The sequence below is a fragment of the Microcaecilia unicolor genome, chromosome 11, assembly GCF_901765095.1.
Source record: "Microcaecilia unicolor chromosome 11, aMicUni1.1, whole genome shotgun sequence".
In the NCBI taxonomy this organism is placed as follows: domain Eukaryota; kingdom Metazoa; phylum Chordata; class Amphibia; order Gymnophiona; family Siphonopidae; genus Microcaecilia; species Microcaecilia unicolor.
In genome coordinates this window covers 87,973,883-87,994,709 of record NC_044041.1, presented here as the reverse complement: position 1 = coordinate 87,994,709, position 20,827 = coordinate 87,973,883, and the positions used below count along the sequence as shown (strand labels likewise).

General features: G+C 46.3%; 2 protein-coding genes across 3 annotated transcripts in view; one reads left to right on the top strand and one right to left on the bottom strand.

Moving 5' to 3' along the window:
- CIB3 (calcium and integrin binding family member 3) overlaps nt 1-4,687 on the top strand; it is a 41,046-nt gene extending 36,359 nt beyond the window's left edge. Inside the window, exons 5-6 of the mRNA XM_030218815.1 lie at nt 525-720; nt 3,807-4,687. Of these exons, the coding sequence (XP_030074675.1) occupies nt 525-720; nt 3,807-3,828 (218 nt within the window). The 3' untranslated portion in view covers nt 3,829-4,687. The remainder of the gene's footprint in view (nt 1-524; nt 721-3,806) is intronic.
- Nucleotides 4,688-6,993: 2,306 nt separating this feature from the next.
- HSH2D (hematopoietic SH2 domain containing) overlaps nt 6,994-20,827 on the bottom strand; it is a 34,672-nt gene continuing 20,838 nt past the window's right edge. For both annotated transcript variants that reach the window (XM_030220051.1, XM_030220050.1), the window contains exons 4-6: nt 17,631-17,796; nt 12,393-12,740; nt 6,994-8,223 (exon numbers count right to left, since the gene is read on the bottom strand). In XM_030220051.1, coding sequence (XP_030075911.1) covers nt 7,663-8,223; nt 12,393-12,740; nt 17,631-17,796 — 1,075 coding nt within the window. In that variant the 3' untranslated portion in view covers nt 6,994-7,662. The remainder of the gene's footprint in view (nt 8,224-12,392; nt 12,741-17,630; nt 17,797-20,827) is intronic.

Here is a 20,827-nt window from a genome sequence, read left to right as displayed (position 1 = left end):
GATGACGCAAGATGATGCAACAAAGGCTCTCTTTATTTGCTTTTTGTTCTAAATGACTGCACATCAGTGGCGTAGTCACAGGTGGGCCTGAATGGGCCGAGGCTCAGGCCCATCCAACAGTAGCACACATTTAGTGGTAGCTGTTGGGGATCTCAAGCTCTGCCAGCTGAAGACTTCCCTCTGAGGGTAACAAAAACGTTGTTCTCCACGATACTGGCACCTGCGCATGTTCTGTTTTCAGTGCAAGCCTGCTGCAGACTGCCAAGGTGGAGAGAAGCATTTTCCCACCATCTTAGATATTTTTTTTTGGTGGGGGGAGGGGGAAGAACACTTGTTGCCCACCCACTTCTTGCCTAGGCCCACCCAAAATCTGCTGTCTGGCTACGCCCCTGCTGCACATCCACACTAGTAGGCAGACTTAGAGGAGAAGGTGGGGTGATAGACAGACATCAGGGAAGAGAAGCGAGAGGTTTTGCAATCATGAAGGGGGTTAAAAATGTTAAAGACTGCTCTTGCCATGACAGATTTTAATAACGACAATTATATCTGTAAGTCGGATCTGGAGAAGATCCTGAATAAGCTGACCCGCCATGAGCTGACCCCAGAGGAGGTGTGTCTCGTCTGTGAGAAGGTAATTGATGAGGCAGACCTGGACAATGATGGCAAACTCTCGCTGGACGACTTCCAACACATGATCATTCGTGCTCCTGATTTCCTGAGGTGAGCACTGCCTCACCTTCCTCAAGTGACTTAGCACACAATACAACAGTCTCATCCTTGGGTAATTCAGGCTTCACAACTTGCAAAGTATCCAGTTAACTCCAGGGTCAGTATGGCTACCATTTGGGTTTCAAGTTCCTTTCCTAGCATATGTGGTGCATATTGATTCTTCATAGAAGGGATGCTGGAAGCCTACGGGTCAACCAAGCAGCATAGCAGTTCTGCTTTTCAAATCAGGGCGTGGCATTGCACCTTACCTTCTCCTCAAGGCCCCTAGTTACAGTACTTTCATTGTATTAATTAGCATTCATTAAAACTGCAGCATTTCTCATCATATTCATTCTCTCATTGATGAAGCATTACTAGTGCAATCTCTCTCTCTTCCTTTGCTGGTTCATTCAGACATTGGCTTCATTACCAAGAAGACATGAACATTCACGCTGTTTTAAAAGTCACTTTCATTTTTGTGGATCTAAGTCAAGCGTGGAAAGGTGAGGTGGTGTGGGTGCTGTGACGCTTATCCCCATTAGAAGTCTAGTGGGGGGGAGGGGTGCATTAAACTGACACAGAAAGAGAGCAGAAGTAGTGCAGAGACTACATCTTTTCCAAATGAAAAGTTGAGTCAAAGCAAAACAACACAAAGTCAAAACATAAAAAAAGGAGGCTTAGGAAGATAAAATAAAGCAACAGCACCAGAGAACGAGGGGTGCAAGCTTGCATGCCTGATAGTGGTGCTGAATGAATACTTTCCCTTTCAGTGGGACACTTTCCCCGGGATTCTATATAGCGTGCCTACCATTCCGTGCTGAAATCCAAGCATATTCTGTAACAATGCATGCAACTTCATTGGCTTAACAAGCCAGTGTTGTTAACAGCACTTAAGTAATAATGAGCACTAATTGGCATTAGAATTTACACGCACAACTTCCTAAGTGTATTCTGTAACGCACTGGCCTGTCTTTTAATGTGTGCAGGCAAAAAGGGGCGTGGTTACAGGCGGGTAAATGGGAATTTTGTGAGCGTTCCAAAGTTTACACACATTGTTATAGCATATGGCCCTCAGTGCCTAAATCTACGCGCTGGGATTTACGCCACATTTTCATTGGTGCTAGGATATCACCTAAGCGTATTCTATATACTGTGCCTAAATCTAGGTGCCGCTTATAGAATATGCATAGGCAGAAATGTTTTCGATGCAAATTTTCTAGGTGCCATATATCTGGCCCTTTATCTGTAAAATATTCTGGGGAAAACTTTTTTTTTTTGTAACCTAAAATTTATTGAAAAAATTTTAACTCATACAAGCGCCTTAATGAAAGCTTACAGGAGGGTGATAATAAAAACATCAGAGTGCTTCAAAAGTATAAGGTTAAACCCATCTCAAGAGACAGATCCCCAATCATATCCACTAAGTTTCCAAGAGGTAAGGATAGGCAATGCATTGTAATATGGGAAGCTTGAAAAGGAGGCTGTGATACAGTTTAAATGTACTGCTTACCCAAGAGAACTTTCTAGGGAATAGAGACAACATCCCTAAATGGTTTTTAGGTTAAAAGAACCCTGTGTTGCTTCAGTGGATGTGGAAGAGCTGGTTTTATATGGATAAAACTGCTGCTTGTTGACAACCGTAGTGGGAAAATGCAGGATGGAACGATGTTTGGAAAAAAATGCTAGGGCTTATTGTTACTACAAAAAGCAACCAGGGACACTGGGAAAATGGCTTTTAAGGAAAATTCTGAAATGTATATCCTTCCCCCACCCTCCTGCCAGTAGCTGGCAATGAAAGGTCACAGTACTATAGCCTATCAATGCTGTTTCTGCTTGAGCTGGAAACCCTGAAGAGGTAGTTTTTACTGAATTTTTAGCTATTTTCTTGCTTTTCATTCTACATTTATTTATGCTCACACCTTTTCAGTAGTAGCTCAAGGTGAGTTACATTCAGGTACACGGCGTATTTCGCAATCGCTGGAGGGCTCACAATCTAAGAGCCTTGTTTACTAAGGCGCATGTTTTTAATGCACCTACAATTAGTGTGCATGTTAACCATGTAAGCGCCTAGAGGGATAGTGTAAGCACGTACATAATTAACATGTCTATAACACGGCTTAGTAAACAGGGCCCTAAGTTTGTACCTGAGGCAATGGAGGGTTAAGTAACTTGCCCAAGATCACAAGGAGCAGCAGTGGGATTTGAACTGGGCACCTCTGGATGGCAAGACAGGTGTTCTAACCACTAGGCCACTCCTCCACTCAATTTCTAGAAGCCAGAGCTTCCATACTGGCACTACAGAAAGTTTGAACAGCTGAGCTCACATTCTCAACACAGATTTATTTTCTTCACACTGTAAATGACAGCACAGTACAAAAACAATATTTATTACAAGAATTATCAACATGCCCAATGGATTATCAGTGATTTTCTTTCCATTGCTGTTCAGCACCATGAGCTGGACAGCTCCTATGAACACACTGAAATTAACATTCTAGCATTTTTAAAATCAAACATATAAACGGCGAGTGACCGTACTCACTCGCAAATGCGCAGTAGGGACTTCCCTCTCTGCCCCGCCCCCACTTCAATACGTGATGATGGGGGCGGGACAGAGAGGGAAGTCTCTACTGGCATGCTGCAGACGTCGGAACCGCTCCCCCTCCCCCGGAGTGGCCACTGCCCCTCCATCTGGCCCGAGTAGCACTGTAAACTTACATCAGCACGCAGCAGCAGGCACATCAGCAAAGCTGCCGTCGGGGCGGGCTTCCTTCTCTGCCTTTGTCCCGCCCTCGCCGACGTTACGTCACACGAGGGCGGGACACAGGCAGAGAAGGAAGCCCGCCCCGACGGCAGCTTTGCTGATGTGCCTGCTGCTGCATGCTGATGTAAGTTTACAGTGCTGCTCGGGCCGGGTGGAGGGGCGGCGGCAGCGACTCTGGGGCAAGGGCTTGGAAACCCCCCCATTCCAAAAGTAGCCCGTTTTCACGGGCTCAACGGCTAGTCTATGAATATTAAAATAGGAATTGTTATTTACGAGATACTTTGCTAGAAATTAACAAAATTCTCTCTTTTCTCTTCTTTTTTGCTCCAAATAGCACCTTCCACATCCGAATCTGAACTAATCCGTGCTCATCTTGCTGAATTGCATCAACATGATTCCTTGGGGGGGGGGGGGGGGGGGGGAGGAGCTAGACAGCAAACTGTGGAGCAGTAATAAGTATGGTATCATAAAAAATATTAGAACCTGCAAAGAATTTGAGTTGTCTTTTCAAATGAGTCATGATTTAATAGCATTTTTACCATAAATTCCTTTTCTCCGATTCCCCCACTCCATCTGAAATTCATAGAAACAGTATCCTTGACAACCTTTGTATTATCATTCCCAAAATATTTAAAATTAGTCTCTTATTTTTAAATGAGAAATTGCCACTTTTCCCAAACATTTTTTGGTCAACCACTTCTGCCACATTCTGACTCACTTTATACCAAAGATTCAGAATTCAATCCCACTGCTGGGAAATTATCCTAGCTTAGTATTCACTTTGGAAAGGGGGATAAAATTCTACAGTATATCCAAGGATGGAAAGCTAAATAGAAAATTAATTAATGTTGTCATCACTAGTCAACATGGGTGGAGACAAACTTACTAACCATGTAATGTAATAATTCTGATACTCAATAGTGACCAGATGAGCAAGTTCAAATCAGGCAACAGTATAACATTTATTAAAATATTTATATAGCTGTCACTCAGTTAAGAAAATCCTCCTGGATAAGCTGTATGTGTTCATTTGAGATGGTAAAGTCCAGAATATATGTCCCTTAACTTCTTATGTTCAAGGGCAATACTAATATACTTCATTCATTTATATAGATTTCAGAGTCATTTATTCTTTCAATCACCTCCATAACCTTCATTCTCTTTTAGAGTACCAGTATCCAGTGTTGTATAGTAACTAAGCCCCCCACCTTTTACAATGCCACCATATGGTAACGCCAACACAGCCCATTCACTTTGGGGGGGGGGGGGGGGGGGTAAATGTAATTAGTTACTGTACTTTACAAGTAAAAGTGACAAAATGTTTATAAAGTAATGTAAACATTTGTTACTTTTATTGAACTAATAAATTTCACCAATTTTTACTACTCTGTACATCTGATGCTTGCAGTTAAAAGTAAAAAAGAGCCTCTTATCAAGCTGCGACAAAAAGGCCTGCGTTGGCACATGTTTTTGATGCACACCAAGGCCTCCTTTCTTGCAGGAAATGGCTGTGCATTTTTTTGGGGGGGGAGGGGAGCCCTTAACCGCCACCCATTGAGATAGTGGTAAGGGCTCCTGCGCTAACCCAGCGGTAACTGGACATTGCCCGAGTACTGCTGGGTACACAACAATAAGAATATTTTTGTAGCACTAGATATGACAGCGCGCTGGGAGTGGGAAGTACCGATGTGCTGCTGCAGTAGCCTGGTGGTACTTCCTTTTTAACGAGCGGTAAGCTCACATTGGGCTTAGCGCTGCTTTGTGAAAGGGTCCCTAAAAACGGAGGCAAGACGTAAATGATGATTCCTATGTAGGCCAAATGAAACATAAAAATCCTGGAATAGGATTTTTCTATTGCAAACTTTGTCACACAAACAGTGGATCAACTTATCTTAAGTTTTGCTGTTCAGTGAATATATCCTATGAGAACTGTGGAATTTCCTGCGTTTGTTGAATTGGTTACTGGTCTCCAGCCAAACTGAACAATGATGGGTGACAGGGCCGTGCTGATACGGTAAGCGGGGTAAGCACTGCAGGAGGGCGCCGCCGCGGTGCTTACCCTCGCCACTTACCCGAGCTCCACGCCACCGAGGCCTTTAAATCTTTTACCTCCGGTCACAGCAGCGTCAGTGAAAGTGCTGCCGACGTCTCCCTTCCCTTCGCGCTGGCTGGTTGGTTCCCTCAGTGTCCCGCCTTCTTCTGACATCAGAAGAAGGCGGGACACTGAGGGAACCAACCAGTGTGAAGGGAAGGGAGACGTCGGCAGCGCTTTCACTGATGCTGCTGCGACCGGAGGTAAAATACTTAAAGGCCCAGGGCGAGGAGCTGAGGTAAGGGAAGGGCAGGGCCCAGGGAGAGGACAAATTGCTGGAAATGGAGGGGAGGGGAGAGAGGAGGATTGCTGGCTATGGATGGAGGAGGGAAGGGCAAAGAGGGACAAGTATGGACATGGATGGGAGGGCAGGGCCCAGGGAGAGGACAAATTGCTGGAAATGGAGGGGAGGGGAGAGAGGAGGATTGCTGGCTATGGATGGAAGAGGGAAGGGCAGAGAGGGAAAAGGATGGACATGGATGGGAGGGCAGGACCCAGGGAGAGAGGAGAAATTGCTGGAATTGGATGTAGAGAAAGAAATGAAGAAGAAAGGAGGAAAGTAAAGAAATAAATGGAAAGGAAGCCTTGGAAACAGAGTTAAGAGGACAAATAGCAGAAGAATCAGAATGATTGGAAAAAGAAAAAGTCACCAGACAACAAAGGTAGAAAAAAATCATTTTATTTTCATTTTAGCGTTTGGAATATGTCCACTTTGAGAATTTACATCTGCTATCTTATTTTGCAATGTATAACAATTTGTTTCTAAGAATATTGCTGACAATTCCTTTCAGTGTGGCAAGTGGTGAGCGATCATTTTCACGGGGGGGGGGGGGGGGGGGCAACTAATAGTCTGCAGGGGGTCACTTTGAAGCAGAGATGAAACTCGTTGCAATTGTTGGTGAACAGACAAATGTCTCTACCACAACAGACAGATGGTCATACCATATAAGATGTTACATTGGGGTGACTGTCCAATGGATTGACAGAGTCTTTCGAGAGGAAGTCTTCTTGTCTGGCCTTAAGACTGAAGGGTTCCCACACATTTGATATGCTTGCATCAGTTCTCAAAGATATTCAAAATTAGTTTGCCATCAGACAAAAATTGTTAGAACAACAGACATTGATTCCAACTTTGTGAAAGCCTTCTCTGTGATGACAATGACGACAACAACAACAACGATTTAAGATGCAAGTGATGAATTAGACAGCACTACTTTTAAAGCAGATGATGATGAAAAATCCTTTGCTATAAGGAAGTGTTTCAGACATGGATTCCCTTGATCGACACCTGCAGATCCTGGACATCAGTAGTGTTTTAGCCTGGTCTCATTACCAGACTGAACACTCCACTTCCTGCCAGTGCAGTAGTTGAACACCTTTTCAGTTGTGTAGGATTAACGACTCACAAACGCACTCACATGAGTGACAGTCATTTTCAAAATTTAGTTTTACTAAAAGCAAAGTGGATTGAATTGTAGAGCAGTAAAGTTATTGGAATAAAAACATTAACAGTTGTATTCACTGTAGTTGCGGTACTTTAACGTTTTACTCAAAAAGCATTATATTGGGCAATAACTTTTTTTTTTTTTTACTTTCACTTAAGTAAATTTGTTAAGTAAAAAGTACAGTGAAAAACACATTAAGTACTAAAATATACATTTTTACTTATGTACTTTGACCTAGTACTTTGAAGAACACTACCAATATCCACTACTCAGTGTAAATAATATATTTTCCATGACGAGAACAAGGGCAGTTATGGTGGTCGATGCCCTTAGTTCATTTTCTTATTGAACCAATGAGGATGCAGAACTCCCACTGCACAAACAACCATGGCATCTCCTGATCCCCCTGTGACCAAACACTTCCTCTGAAGTTGCTAATTGGTGGAGGGCTCTCTGGGAAGTCATGAAGAAGCTTGATTTGAGCCTACTCACCCTTCTGCTGGCTAACCGTTTCACTTCTGCTTCAAGCAGGGGAGCAGCTGCCTTACCTAGCCTTCTAATGATTGCTGGTCTTAGCAGTGGTTCAGCATACACAGTCACAGAAACCTCTCCAGGATACCCTGCATCCTTACACAGACTCTCTCTCTCACAAACTAAAATCCTGGGGCAAAAGGTGGTGGCTGTCGATATTCCTCCTGTAAATGTTTGACTTGCCTTCTTCTGCATGGGGTCACCATTTCTGTTCCAGATCTCAGTTTGTTTGCTGTCGGAGGCACAATGTTCCTGAAAAGAGCAGCTGAATTTCCCAACTCACTCAATTTCCTGCTTGTAGTCACGTTGCCTGATGGACTGTTAGAACCTGCATTTAACAGACGTCCTGAGTGAGTGTGGACAGCAGCGTTTTCCCGACTAGCTCCTTCCTTGCTCTTGGTCAGTACCATTTTTCCATCTGCCATGGCAGAGATAGCCTTGTTCATCAGGATATATTTCTTCAGCTTCTTCCCAACATTGGATGACCCAACATTGCTTACATGGTCACTCTTAGCACTGACTTTATCTACAGGGCCTGTGGTCTCTACGAACTGGACTCTCCTTGAGACAGCTGTCATTTCCGGTATGATTTCCAGTTTTGTGTCCAGCAGGTCCAGACAATCCACGCTCTTTGACTTCTTCATATTATTCTTCCAGGGATACAACTTGGGCATGATAGATGTCTGGAAAATAATAATCATCATCATAAATGTGTGTGGTTTTTTAAATTATTATCTTCAAGCTGAAATATGTTTCTGAGGCCTCATGAATATTGCAAGACATTCTGGGATCTAGATGAAAGATGACATCAGTTCTGGTTTTTATAACTCTCCAATGAGCCTGGGAGGGCCAGCCCAAGGGTATCCAACTCCCTAGCATACAGATGATCAGAAGCAAACGCCGAAGCTAGAGGCCATTAGTACCATACTAGCGCCTGCGTTTGCTACCGCCCCATGATCAGAATCCCCGAGCATGTGAAACATGTTCGCGGGCTCTGCACGCAACTAGCATGCAAATGCATGCAAAACAGAGCTCTTAGTGCAAATAGCATACAAATGCATGCTAAAACTATTCCTCCCCAATGATCAGTGACCAGCGTGCCAATAGCATACAAATGCATGCTAAATCTATTCCTCCCCAATGATCAGTGACCAGCGTGCCAAAGATTGGCTTGCTGGCTGCAGCAAACCCTATGCCAACTCCGAGCTGGTGTTAGGGTTTGCAGACCATTGGGGAGGAATGGTGAGCCCTGTCCAGTGTGCATTTGCATGCTAGCAGGCCCCCATTCACCCCAATGAAGCAAACCCACCAGGAATCGACGACCCCCCCAGCGACAGTGTCCCCCTGCCCCCCAACACAGGTTCAGGGAGGGCTGGAGATCTGGTGGGTCTCCAGCCCCCCCCCCCCCCCCCCCCAGCATTTCTACAAAAAGTCCCTGGTGGCCCAGTGGGCGACCTATGACTCGAACCCCCCCCCCCCCCAGCAACAGGGGGGGCTAGAGGTCTGGTGGACTTCCGGTCCCCCTGATCCACCCTCGACACAGTTCAGGGAGGTCTGGAGATCCGGTGGGTCTCCAGCCCCCAATCCCCCCCCCCCCCCCGCCAGCATTAGCAAGGGGTCCCTGGTGGTCCAGTGGGCCGCTGTCAATCCCCCAATCCCCCTACCTTGAGTTGGAGGAGGGAGGTAGCCTGCCTCCCTCCTCTTCCTTCAACGCTGCCTGTGAAGCCCCGCCCAGCGCATCCCAGCATACACTGGGCAAGGCTGGGCGCCGCCATATTGCAGGCGGCGTCTAAGGAAGAGGAGATCCAGATCCAGTGGGTCTCCAGACCCCCCACACCCCAGCCACAGGGGTCTGGAGGTCTGGCAGACCTCCGATTCCCCCAACCCTCCCTGACACAGTTCAGGGAGGGCTGGAGATCCGGTGGGTCTCCAGCCCCCACTAACCCCCACCCCCCCAGCATTAGCAAGGGGTCCCTGGTGGTCCAGTGGGCCGCTGTCAATCCCCCTACCCCCCTACCTTGAGTTGGAGAAGGGAGGTAGCCTGCCTCCCTCCTCTTCCTTAGACGCCGCCTGCAATATGGCGGCGCCCAGCCTTGCCCAGTGTATGCTGGGATGCGCTGGGCGGGGCTTCACAGGCAGCGTTGAAGGAAGAGGAGGGAGGCAGGCTACCTCCCTCCTCCAACTCAAGGTAGGGGGATTGGGGGATTGACAGCGGCCCACTGGACCACCAGGGACCCCTTGCTAATGCTGGGGGGGTGGGGGTTAGTGGGGGCTGGAGACCCACCGGATCTCCAGCCCTCCCTGAACTGTGTCAGGGAGGGTTGGGGGAATCGGAGGTCTGCCAGACCTCCAGACCCCTGTGGCTGGGGTGTGGGGGGTCTGGAGACCCACTGGATCTCCAGCCCTCTCTGAACCTGTGTCAGGGGGACCAGAGGTCCGCTAGACCTCCAGCCCCTGTTTTGCCTTGCTTGGGGCAGGAGTAGTTGGGGTCTGGTGGTCCCATGGACCTCCAGCCCCTGTGTTTGACAGGTCTGGGCTTTTGACAGCCTAGACCTGTCAAACAAGTGTGAGAGAACTGTACCTGAACGCATGCTCAGGTACAATCCTCCTGCACTTTTACCCCATGATCAGAGATAATTGTGTGCTTAAATTTGCACATCATTATCTCTGATCATAGGACCAATAATGCCCCACGCTGTTTCAGCGCTAATTTTAGAGCGCTGTTTGGAACAGCGCAGGGCTTTTGATCATCTGCTTGTAGGTGAATATTCAGTTGTGTGCCCCTCCCCAGAGGTGGCTCAGGCTCTTTTCCCATGTCTTGTATCTCCCCTTCCATTCTCTTCCCAACTGGATATACAACATCTCTCCTTCCCTAAAGTGATGTAAAGGATCTTGGATTTGATATACCACTTTTCAGTTGTACAACCAATGCAATTTACGTATATTATATGCAGGTACTTTCTCTGTGCCTGGTGAGCTCACAGTCTAAGTCTTGTACCTGGGGCAATGGAGGGTTAAGCGATTTGCACAAGGTCACAAGGAGCTATAGTGAGAATCGATCCGTAACACCTCCCAAGACCTTTCCCTTACCTAATACATCCCCCAGTGCCTAGCCTCTCCCCTGTGTACCCAGCCTCTTCCCTAACACTACTAAGTACCCAGCACACTGTAGTGTAGTGTATGCTATGCCTGGGGGAGTAGAGGAGGGAGGCATCAGGCATGAGTATTTTCAATTTCAAAGTGGTCAAGCCCAGCAGGAAGTTCAAAGGGTGTGGGGGTGGTTAGTGCTTTATATTGGCTTTGCTGCAGCTGTGGCCCCCCCCCCCCCCCTCACCTCTCTGTCTGAAGCATGACAGCTCTTTCAAATTGATTTGTGCTGCCTGCCTGCTAGTGGTGATCTCATCTGACAGTTCTTCTTACTGCTGCTGCCCGCCAATGTCACGCCACACCACCCCCATGGACTTTGTACTGTGCTGCATGCGCTCACTCGCTGCACTGCTGCTCTTTTCACTCACTGGTACCGATGCCGCTGTTGATTGCCACCGGCCCAACAGCTCACTGCGTGTCCCTGCTGATTGTTCCCACGGACTGAAGGTAGCACGGAGGCCCCCTGAAGCTGTGGGGCCAGGGCAGCTGCCCTTTCCCCCCCTCCCCCCGCCGGACCATGTGTACTTAATGTAGATTCTTATGATTGCATGGGATGGAAGAATGAAAGCATTGGGCTTGACAAACTGGGATGCCCAGTTCAAATCCCACTGCTGCTCCTTGTGATCCTGGGTAAGTCACTTAACCCTCTACTTCCTCAGGTACAAAAATTAGATTGGGAGCCCTCCAGGAACAGGGAAATACTACTGTATCTGAATGTAACTCACCTTAAGCTGCTACTGAACTAAATCCAAATTACAATACACAAATAAAAAAATTAAATAAGTTTTCTGTATGTGTAAGTATATTTCAAGCACATCCACTGAAAATCAGACTTGGTGGGTTGGGATTCACTGGAATCTACACTGCCAATAGCAATATTTAAACCAGCTAGGAATGGATCCTGGCCAGTTAAATAGCATTTATCTAATTGCTAATATTCAGTGTGAGATAGCTGGTTATCTTGTGCTGAATATTTAAACTTAGCTATGTTGTGCAACTTAACAGTGACAATATTCAGCGCTAAATTGGCTAAGTTGAGCCGTTAAGATAGGCCTGCAATTTAAGTGACTCATCTTTAATTGCTAGTAGCTTAACCGGCTAGTGCGGCCAATCCCGATACGGGATATTCAAGGCTAGTCGCTGGCCTGGCATGAAATATCTGGAGTCATCGCCAGCTAACCGCTTTGCCTGCTGCGCTGGCTGAATATCGAGGGGGGGGGAGGTACATGTTTATACCCTATAAACCACATCTGTTTAGGGGTAACAAAACCCGAATATTATATATATTCTTTTTCTACATTTTTTAAAAACTTGTGCAATAATAGCACTCATGCGAAAATCTTTCATTATTTTTTTTGATGGTGTTGGGGGGGGAAGAGGGTGTTTCATTTTATTTCTGCAGTTTAGCATATACTAAAATACAGAAACAAAAAACTTTTTTTTAAAGATCATTTCAGATGAGACAGTGACACGATGAAAAATACCATTGTATCCATTGCATTGCCCTGTCATCTAAAAAAAAAATTATAAACATAGGACCTCCTTTACTAAACAGCGCTAGCAAATTCCTGGTGCAGCAATGCCGATAAAGCTTTCGTCAGCATTGCCACGCAGGAATCGCTAGCGCAGTTTGGTAAAAGAGGCCCATAGTTGAAACATATAAAATGGAAAAGGATAAAGCTGTATTTAGTTAAGCAATACTCACTGCATCATTTGAAATACTCAGTGCTCTCATTTCTGCTGTGATGGAAGGGTAGAGCTGCCGTCTGTCTCCAGCTTGCAATGGGGAAGGTAGTTCATGTGTTTTGTCTGAGATCTGGTCACCCAACACGTTTCTTGGTAGAGGAACAGGAGGGGTAGGAAGCTCTGACCTCCTTCTTGGTTGAGGAATGGGAGGTTTTGAGGAGACATTTCCTGGTAATGGTGGATTAAGCACTGGTTTATTGCTGGAATTGGTTGCATTATGAGGTGCTGCTGGCCAATCTGTAGTTCTCTTTAAAGGTATTTTATCATGTGGAAACAAGCCTTTGTAATTACTAAGTGAAGTATTGTTCTGAAAAGAGAAAAAAAAAGGCAGCTGCAATTATTCTTTGGTTTGGTTAATGTTTTACATGTGGAAAGTAATTTAACAGGGAGCCTAGGTTAATTGGGCAGGAAAGTACTTATATAATAAAAACACATACCTTACGATATTGAGCCCACAGCAGTAAGTGGAGTCTGAGCTGCTCACAGCCGCGGCCTATCTTTTTTTTTTTTTTTTTTTCAAAACTGGCTATTTGCGGGATGTTTTTGTGCTGTGTGTGTTTATCTTTTTGGTTCATTTTTGACAAAAAACAAACACACACACACACACACAAGTGAAAAATGCACAAAACCAAGCCATTGAGATTTAGGAGGAGCCAGCATTCTTAGTAGACTGGCCACACAAACATCCCAGGAGAGCAGTGGGGCACAATAGGGGGAACAGCAGTGGACTTCTCATAAAAGGTCCCAGGTACACATCTCACTGTTGCTCCCTTATATTGTATGGTGAGCCTTCCAAAACCCATCAAAAACCTACGTTTTCCTTTTTGTTTGTTGCATTTAGAAATTATACATTTCCAATAATTCAAAAGAAAATATACATCATATCTTTAAAATAATAGACATCAATCTAGTGGAGGAGTGGCCTAGTGGTTAGAGCACTAGTCTTGCAATCCAGAAGTGGCCAGTTCAAATCCCGCTGATGCTCCTTGTGATCTTGGGCAAGTCACTTAACCCTCCATTACCTCAGGTACAAACTTAGATTGTGAGCCCTCCTGGGACAGAGAAATATCCAATGTACCTGAATGTAACTCACCTTGAGCTACTAACTGAAAAAGGTGTGAGCAAAATCTAAATAAATAAAAATACTGTACCCAACTATATACTACTACTACTACTTAACATTTCTAGAGCGCTACTAGGGTTACGCAGCGCTGTACAATTTAACAAAGAGAGACAGTCCCTGCTCAAAGAGCTTACAATCTAATAGACAAGTGAACGGTCGGTCCGATCGGGGCAGTCAAATTGGGGCAGTCTGGATTCACTGAACGGTAAGGGTTAGGTGCCGAACGCAGCATTGAAGAGGTGGGCTTTAAGCAAAGACTTGAAGATGGGCAGGGAGGGGGCTTGGCGTAAGGGCTCAGGAAGGTCGTTCCAAGCATAGGGTGAGGCGAGGCAGAATGAGCGGAGCCTGGAGTTGGCGGTGGTGGAGAAGGGTACTGAGAGGAGGGATTTATCCTGTGAACGGAGGTTACGGGCGGGAACGTAAGGGGAGATGAGGGTAGAGAGGTAGTGAGGGGCAGCAGACTGAGTGCATTTGTAGGTAAGAAGGAGAAGCTTGAATTGAATGCGGTATCTGATCGGAAGCCAGTGAAGTGACCTGAGGAGAGGGGTGATATGAGTATATCGGTTCTGGCGGAATATGAGACGTGCAGCAGAGTTCTGAACAGACTGAAGGGGGGATAGATGGCTAAGTGGGAGGCCGGTGAGGAGTAAGTTGCAGTAGTCCAGGCGAGAGGTAATGAGAGCGTGGACGAGAGTTCGGGTGGTGTGTTCAGAGAGGAAAGGGCGAATTTTGCTGATGTTAAAGAGGAAGAAGCGACAGGTCTTGGCTATCTGCTGGATATGCGCAGAGAAGGAAAGAGAGGAGTCAAAGATGACTCCGAGGTTGCGGGCAGATGAGACGGGGAGGATGAGGGTGTTATCAACTGAGATAGAAAGTGGAGGAAGAGGAGAAGTGGATTTTGGTGGAAAGACGATAAGCTCGGTCTTGGACATGTTCAGTTTCAGGTGGCGGTTGGACATCCAGGCAGCAATGTCGGATAAGCAGGCCGATACCTTTGCCTGGGTCTCCGCGGTGATGTCTGGTGTGGAGAGATACAGTTGGGTGTCATCAGCATAGAGATGATACTGGAAACCATGAGATGAGATCAGGGAGCCCAGGGAAGAGGTGTAGATTGAGAAGAGAAGGGGTCCAAGGACTGATCCCTGGGGAACACCAACAGATAAGGGGATGGGGGTGGAGGAAGATCCATGAGAGTGAACTTTGAAGGTGCGGTGGGAGAGATAGGAGGAGAACCAGGAGAGGACAGAGCCCTGGAACCCAAATGAGGACAGTGTGGCAAGAAGTAAGTCATGATTGACAGTGTCAAAAGCAGCGGATAGATCCAGGAGGATGAGGATTGAGTAGTGGCCTCTGGATTTGGCAAGGAACAGGTCATTACAGACTTTAGAAAGTGCTGTTTCTGTCGAGTGAAGAGGGCGAAAACCGGATTGAAGCGGATCAAGGATGGCATGAGAGGAGAGAAAATCAAGGCAGCGGCTGTGGACTGCGCGCTCAAGTGTCTTGGAGAGGAAGGGTAGGAGGGAGATGGGGCGGTAGTTGGAGGTACAGGTAGGGTCTAGTGATGGTTTTTTGAGGAGTGGCGTGACTACAGCATGCTTGAAGGTGTCGGGGACAGTTGCAGTGGAGAGAGAGAGGTTGAGGATATGACAGATGGAGGGGGTGATAGTAGGAGAGATGGTGTTAAGTAAGTTGGTGGGGATGGGATCAGAGGAACAAGTGGTGCATTTGAGGAGGAAAGAAGGCGGGCGGTTTCCTCCTCGGAGATATCAGGAAAGGAGGAGAAAGAGGTCTGGGTTGGTTGGTTGAGGGAGAGGGTTGAAGGGTGAAGAGGAGGAGGTGGCTTGGTAGTGAACTCAAGGTTGATCTTTTGCACCTTGTCGCGGAAGTAGTCAGCCAGTGATTGAGGAGAGAGTGACGGGGGAGTGGGAGCGGAGGGCACTTTGAGGAGGGAGTTAAGGGTGGCGAAGAGACGACGAGGGTTAGAGCTGAGAGAATTAGTCAATTGGGTGTAATAGTCCTGTTTGGCAAGGAATAGTGAGGACTGGAAGGAGGATAGCATGAATTTGTAGTGAAGGAAATCTGAATGGGTGCGAGATTTCCTCCAGAGGCGTTCAGCAGATCGGGCGCAGGAGCGAAGGTAACGGATGCAAGGGGTCAGCCAGGGCTGGGGATTAGTACGCCTTGTGGGACGGGAGGTGGATGGTGCAAGGGTGTCCAGAGCAGAGGAGAGAGTGGCATTGTAAGCGGAGACAGCCTCGTCAACAGACTCGGAGGACATGATGGAGGGGAGGAGATTAGAAATACTAGATGATAAGGTGGGAGGGTCAATAATCTGGAGATTCCTGGAAGTAGTGGTTAATGTTGGGCGGGGCTGAGGGGGAGGGTGAAGAAGTGTGAAGGTGATCAGGTGATGATCAGAGACAGGAAGAGCTGAGGTGTGGAAATTGGAGGGTGAGCCGGAAGAGGAGAGGACGAGGTCAAGGCAATGGCCATCACGGTGAGTAGGGGTGGTGGAACAAAGCTGGAGGTTGAAGGATGATGTTAGAGTGAGGAACTGAGAACCACTACAGTAGCCCTTATGCCTGAAAGTGTCACTTATATGTAGGTATAGTGGGGTTTGGAGGGCTGACATTTTCAACCACAAGTGTAACTGTTAGGGTGGATTATGGGCCTGGGTCCCCTTCTCCACAGTGCACTGCACCAACCACTAGGCTACTCCAGGGACCTGCTTGCTTCTCTAATAGGATTGGCCATAACATCTGGGGCTGTCAGAGGCTGGTATGTACTGTTTCATTTACAGCTTACTAAACTACCTCGCCAACCCACCCAGTTATGAAAGTCCACCTTCTATACTTATTCGCCTATCACTTTCCTTTTTTCTTCCCATACTTAATCTCTGCTCATTACTAATCGTATTTGATATCCTGGAATGACAATGTCATAACAAAACTCTGTAAGCCACATTGAGCCTGCAAATAGGTGGGAAAATGTGGGATACAAGTGCAATAAATAAATAAATAAGAATCTTTGGAGATGGGATGGGATCAGTGACCTCAACTTTTTTTGGCTTGTTCCATTACGGCTGAAAAACATCCAAGTCTTAGGAATGCCCAAATCCTGCCCTTAACACGCCCCCACCCCAAACACACCCATTTGATATTTAGACGCACTCAGATGAATAGCATAGAAAAATGTGTTTTGCAAATATAGATTCTGACATTTTTGTGAGAAAAAAAAACATCCAAATACTGCTTTATGCCACTTTTTAGACATTTTTCTCTTTCAATAATAAGCCCCGTAGCATGCCTAATGCAAATCCAGTAAAATCACCCCTACATTTAAGGCACAGACACTTACTCCATGAAGTATAAGGGGGGGGGGGGTGAGTAATTTTTTGCATTACCCAATAGAGCTTTCTATGGAGAGGTAGTAATAGGAAGGGTGACGCTGATGGGAATCCAGGAGGGAGGTGGAAATTACACTTCCCCCACCTCCCATCACTACTTTTTGCACCTGCTTGGGAGCAGGTGTACATGTTAATGTATAATGAATGTATATAAATTGTAACTCCACTCAGACTCCTCAAATGAGCATGCCTGCTCTACAAATAAGTGCCTACTTGCACCACCCATGCTTTTAGGCCTGACCTTATTTTATATCAGGCAAGCATTTCCTCTATGACTGAGCACAGGACTTAACCACAACTTAATAATGCTTCTGATAGCCACTGGCTATGATTAAGAAATAGCGCCACTGCTAGTCAGGTCTCTGGGGCCCAGCAGTACAGATTATTAAGGGGGTCATTTACAAAGGTGTGCTAGCGTTTTTAGCACATGCTAAAAAGTAACACACGCTAACCGTGTAGGTGCCCATAACATTCCTATGGGCATCTACAGAGCATGTGCTAATTTTTCGTGCAAGCTAAGAATACTAACGCACCTTTGTAAAAGGGGTCCTAAAAGATTTTCAATGCTGTTGTTACTGTCTAGTACTTCATATGGATTCACCATTTCCTTTCCTCATCCCTATCTCTGAGATAAGTGGCAGCAAGACACTCCTTCAGTCTAATCTTACCTGTTGGCAAGGTTGGACTAATTGTTCGTTGTATGTCTGGATTGGGTTCAGAAGATGAAAGTTCACCAAATCTTCCAGTGTCTTGTGCTTTTTTTCATCTCCAGGAATAAGGAACTGACCATCATCCAACACATTGATCATAAAGTGTCTACACCGATTGTTAGCACTAGGAGGAGACAGAACAGAGAAAATTTATCTATTATAGGTGACAGGAACTTCTGTTTTATCTTTCAAGAGATCTTTATTTCTGAAGGTCAACAGCAAGATTCCACTTGCAATAGGGACTGGTGTATCACTGGGTAAATGGCAATGTAGATAGGGCCTGCTTGGGATTTGTAGGTTAGGTCTTGTTAGGAAAAGAGTTGAAAGCCCAGGGGGCTGGTGGTGGGAGGGAGGATTTGATGCCGAGATGTATATGTGAAGTCATATGCTCATCTGCCCCTAGTGGAAGAAGACCAGACTGGATGGACTAATCTGATCTCCTTCTGTCATCTGCTATGTTACAGTACTTTGATCCTCAGGCAGGGCTCTCTAACCTTGGTCCTTGAGGGCCACAACCTAGTTGGCTATTCAGGATTTCCCCAATGAATATGCAAATAGATCTCATGCATATTCATTCTGGAAATCCTGAAAACCTGACTGGGCAAGGACCGAGGTTGGACATCCGGCTCTAAGGGATATGAGGACTAGTAGCACAGCTTAGTTTTTACATTTAGTGTTATTAACACATAGAAACCAAGTGTTGAGTCCTACATTCATGTCTGAAGTCATAACAGTGATCGCGAACCTATGGTACAAGTGCCAGAGAGGGCACGCAGAGCCCTCTCTGTTGGCATGCGCGCCGTCGCCTCAGCCAGAGTCGCCTCCCAGTTCCAGGGTCCCCATGCGGAAACAGGAAATGAGGGCGGGACTAGAGCTCAGAGAGAGAGAGAGAGAAGGGTGGAGTGCACACATTTTAGCGCTGCTGTCGGAGGGAAGGGGCCTGGAACTCGAAGGAAGGGAGAGAGGGAGGGACGACGACTCTGGAACTCGGAGGGAGGGAGGGAGAGAGGAGGGGGGATCCTGGAACTCGGAGGGAGGTGGACAGGGGAGGGGGAGGGGGGAATGGCACTTTGCGATAAATAATTAGATTTTGGGTTGCTGTTTGGGCACTCGGTCTCTGAAAGGTTTGCCATCACTGTCATATAACATCACTGAAACTAAATAATAATGCCAGAAATAGCCCTATTTCATTTGAGTAGTTCAAATGAGTTTCATTTCACCAAAAACAAACTTGCCCATAGGCTACAACATTTCAAAATGTTTGAAGGTGCCAAAACACAACCACCCTGATCTTTAGTGCTATTTAACCAGACAGAACGGCTGCTGATTGGTTAAATAGCACTGAGGGGTTCTTTAACAGAGCAGCGGTAAGCCCAACGCTGGCTTACCGCTCACATTCTGGGACTACCGCTTGCCCAACGCGGCCACCAGTGGTAGTCCCACCCCGAGCATGCACTATTTCTGGGGGGGGGGGGGGGGACCCCCGGAAATGGCTTGTGTGACAGTAACCTGGCAGTAATTGGGCATCGCCCAATATACCCGGCTATCCACCAATTTTTAAAGGCCATTTTAGTGGGCACATTTAACCGCTTGAAAACGTGATATATCTTTGGCCAGTTTGAAGATAAACCAGGTACGTTAGTCGGTTATCTTCAAACTGGCCAAAAATATACCAGATATTCATTGCCAGTTTCTGGAAATGGTCCAGCACTGAATATCCAGTTTGCTGGTCTAACTTCTGCTGTCTGAATATCTGTCCCGATATGAATTGACCTCTCCTTAGACCCAAGTGAAGGAGATTGCTCAACATTGGGAGTGCTCAATACCCACTGCACCCACAGAGCTGGCTCTTATGAAAGTGGCCATAAATATATTTTACTTTAAAAATAAAAGGTTATATAGCAATATACATTTCTACATGATCAATGAGACTGTTGGCCTTAAGGAGAGTGAATATTTTCAGTCAGTAGGTTTTAAAAGGTTAACAGAAACCTTTCAGAACTCTACTGACCAAATTAAAAGACAATTCTTGAGATTTCAGAACTCTCCCGACCAACTGAAAGCAAGGTTTCAAAAATTTTTTATAGCAATTCCAAGAAATCTTGCCAAACCAAGACTCACTGGGGCCGATATTCAGGCCGCAGGAGTTAGACCGGCTAACTCCCGCGGTTGGTGCTAAAGCTCGGTTATTCAATGTTGGGCCTTTTCTGGTGACCGGAATTGAATATTCAGTTTATTTTTGGCCGATTTGAAGATAGCCGGTTATCTTCAAACCGGCCAAAGATATACCAGGTTTTCAAGCGGCAAAATATGGCCTCGAAACAGCTAAAAAAATAAAAATAAAATCGGTGGATAGCTGGTTATATTGCGCGACATTAGCGGCTATATGATAGCTGCTAACTGGGGATAGTCAGTTATCCCCTGCTGAATATTGGTGGATAGCTGGTTAAGTGCTATTTAACAGACATTGTGACCGGTTAAAGAGCGCAGAATATCGGGGTGACCGTATTTTCCTCCTGTCTGGCTGCTCCTGAATTTCCTATCTCCTTGGCTCACATACTTAGGGGCCCTTTTACTATACTGCAGCAAAATGTGGCCTTCGCATACCCTTGTGTGATGTTTTCACGCTCGCTACGGCCATTTTTGCTGCAGCCGTAAAATGGCCAATTTTCCATTTTTTGTATTAATGGCCATGTGCTAACGTTATCATTAGCATGCAGCCTTTAAAAAAAAAATTACCACGCGAGTGATTACTGCCACCCATTTTGTAGACAGTAAGGGTTCAAGCGGTAAACTTGCACTAACCAGTTAGTAGGCGCAAATGTGGATGCACCAATCAGGAATTTTCCCCAACACGTCCCCTTCAAAAACTATTGGGCCCCTTATTCAAAATGATTTAAAACTGCCAGGAGAAGCTCCCAGCCATTTAAATCTCCAGTCCATGGCTAACTGGGCATTTTCACTGGCACTTAAAGATAGTGCTGCTGAAACAGGCGTAGCCAGACCTCAATGTTTGGGGGGGGGGGGGGGGGTCCAAAGCCCAAAGTGTGGGGGGGGGGCACAGTTTGGCTCTCCTCCCTGCCGCAACCCCACATACCTTGGCTGGCAGGTGTCCCCAACCCCCACCAGCTGAAGCCTTTTTCCAGCGCTGCTAT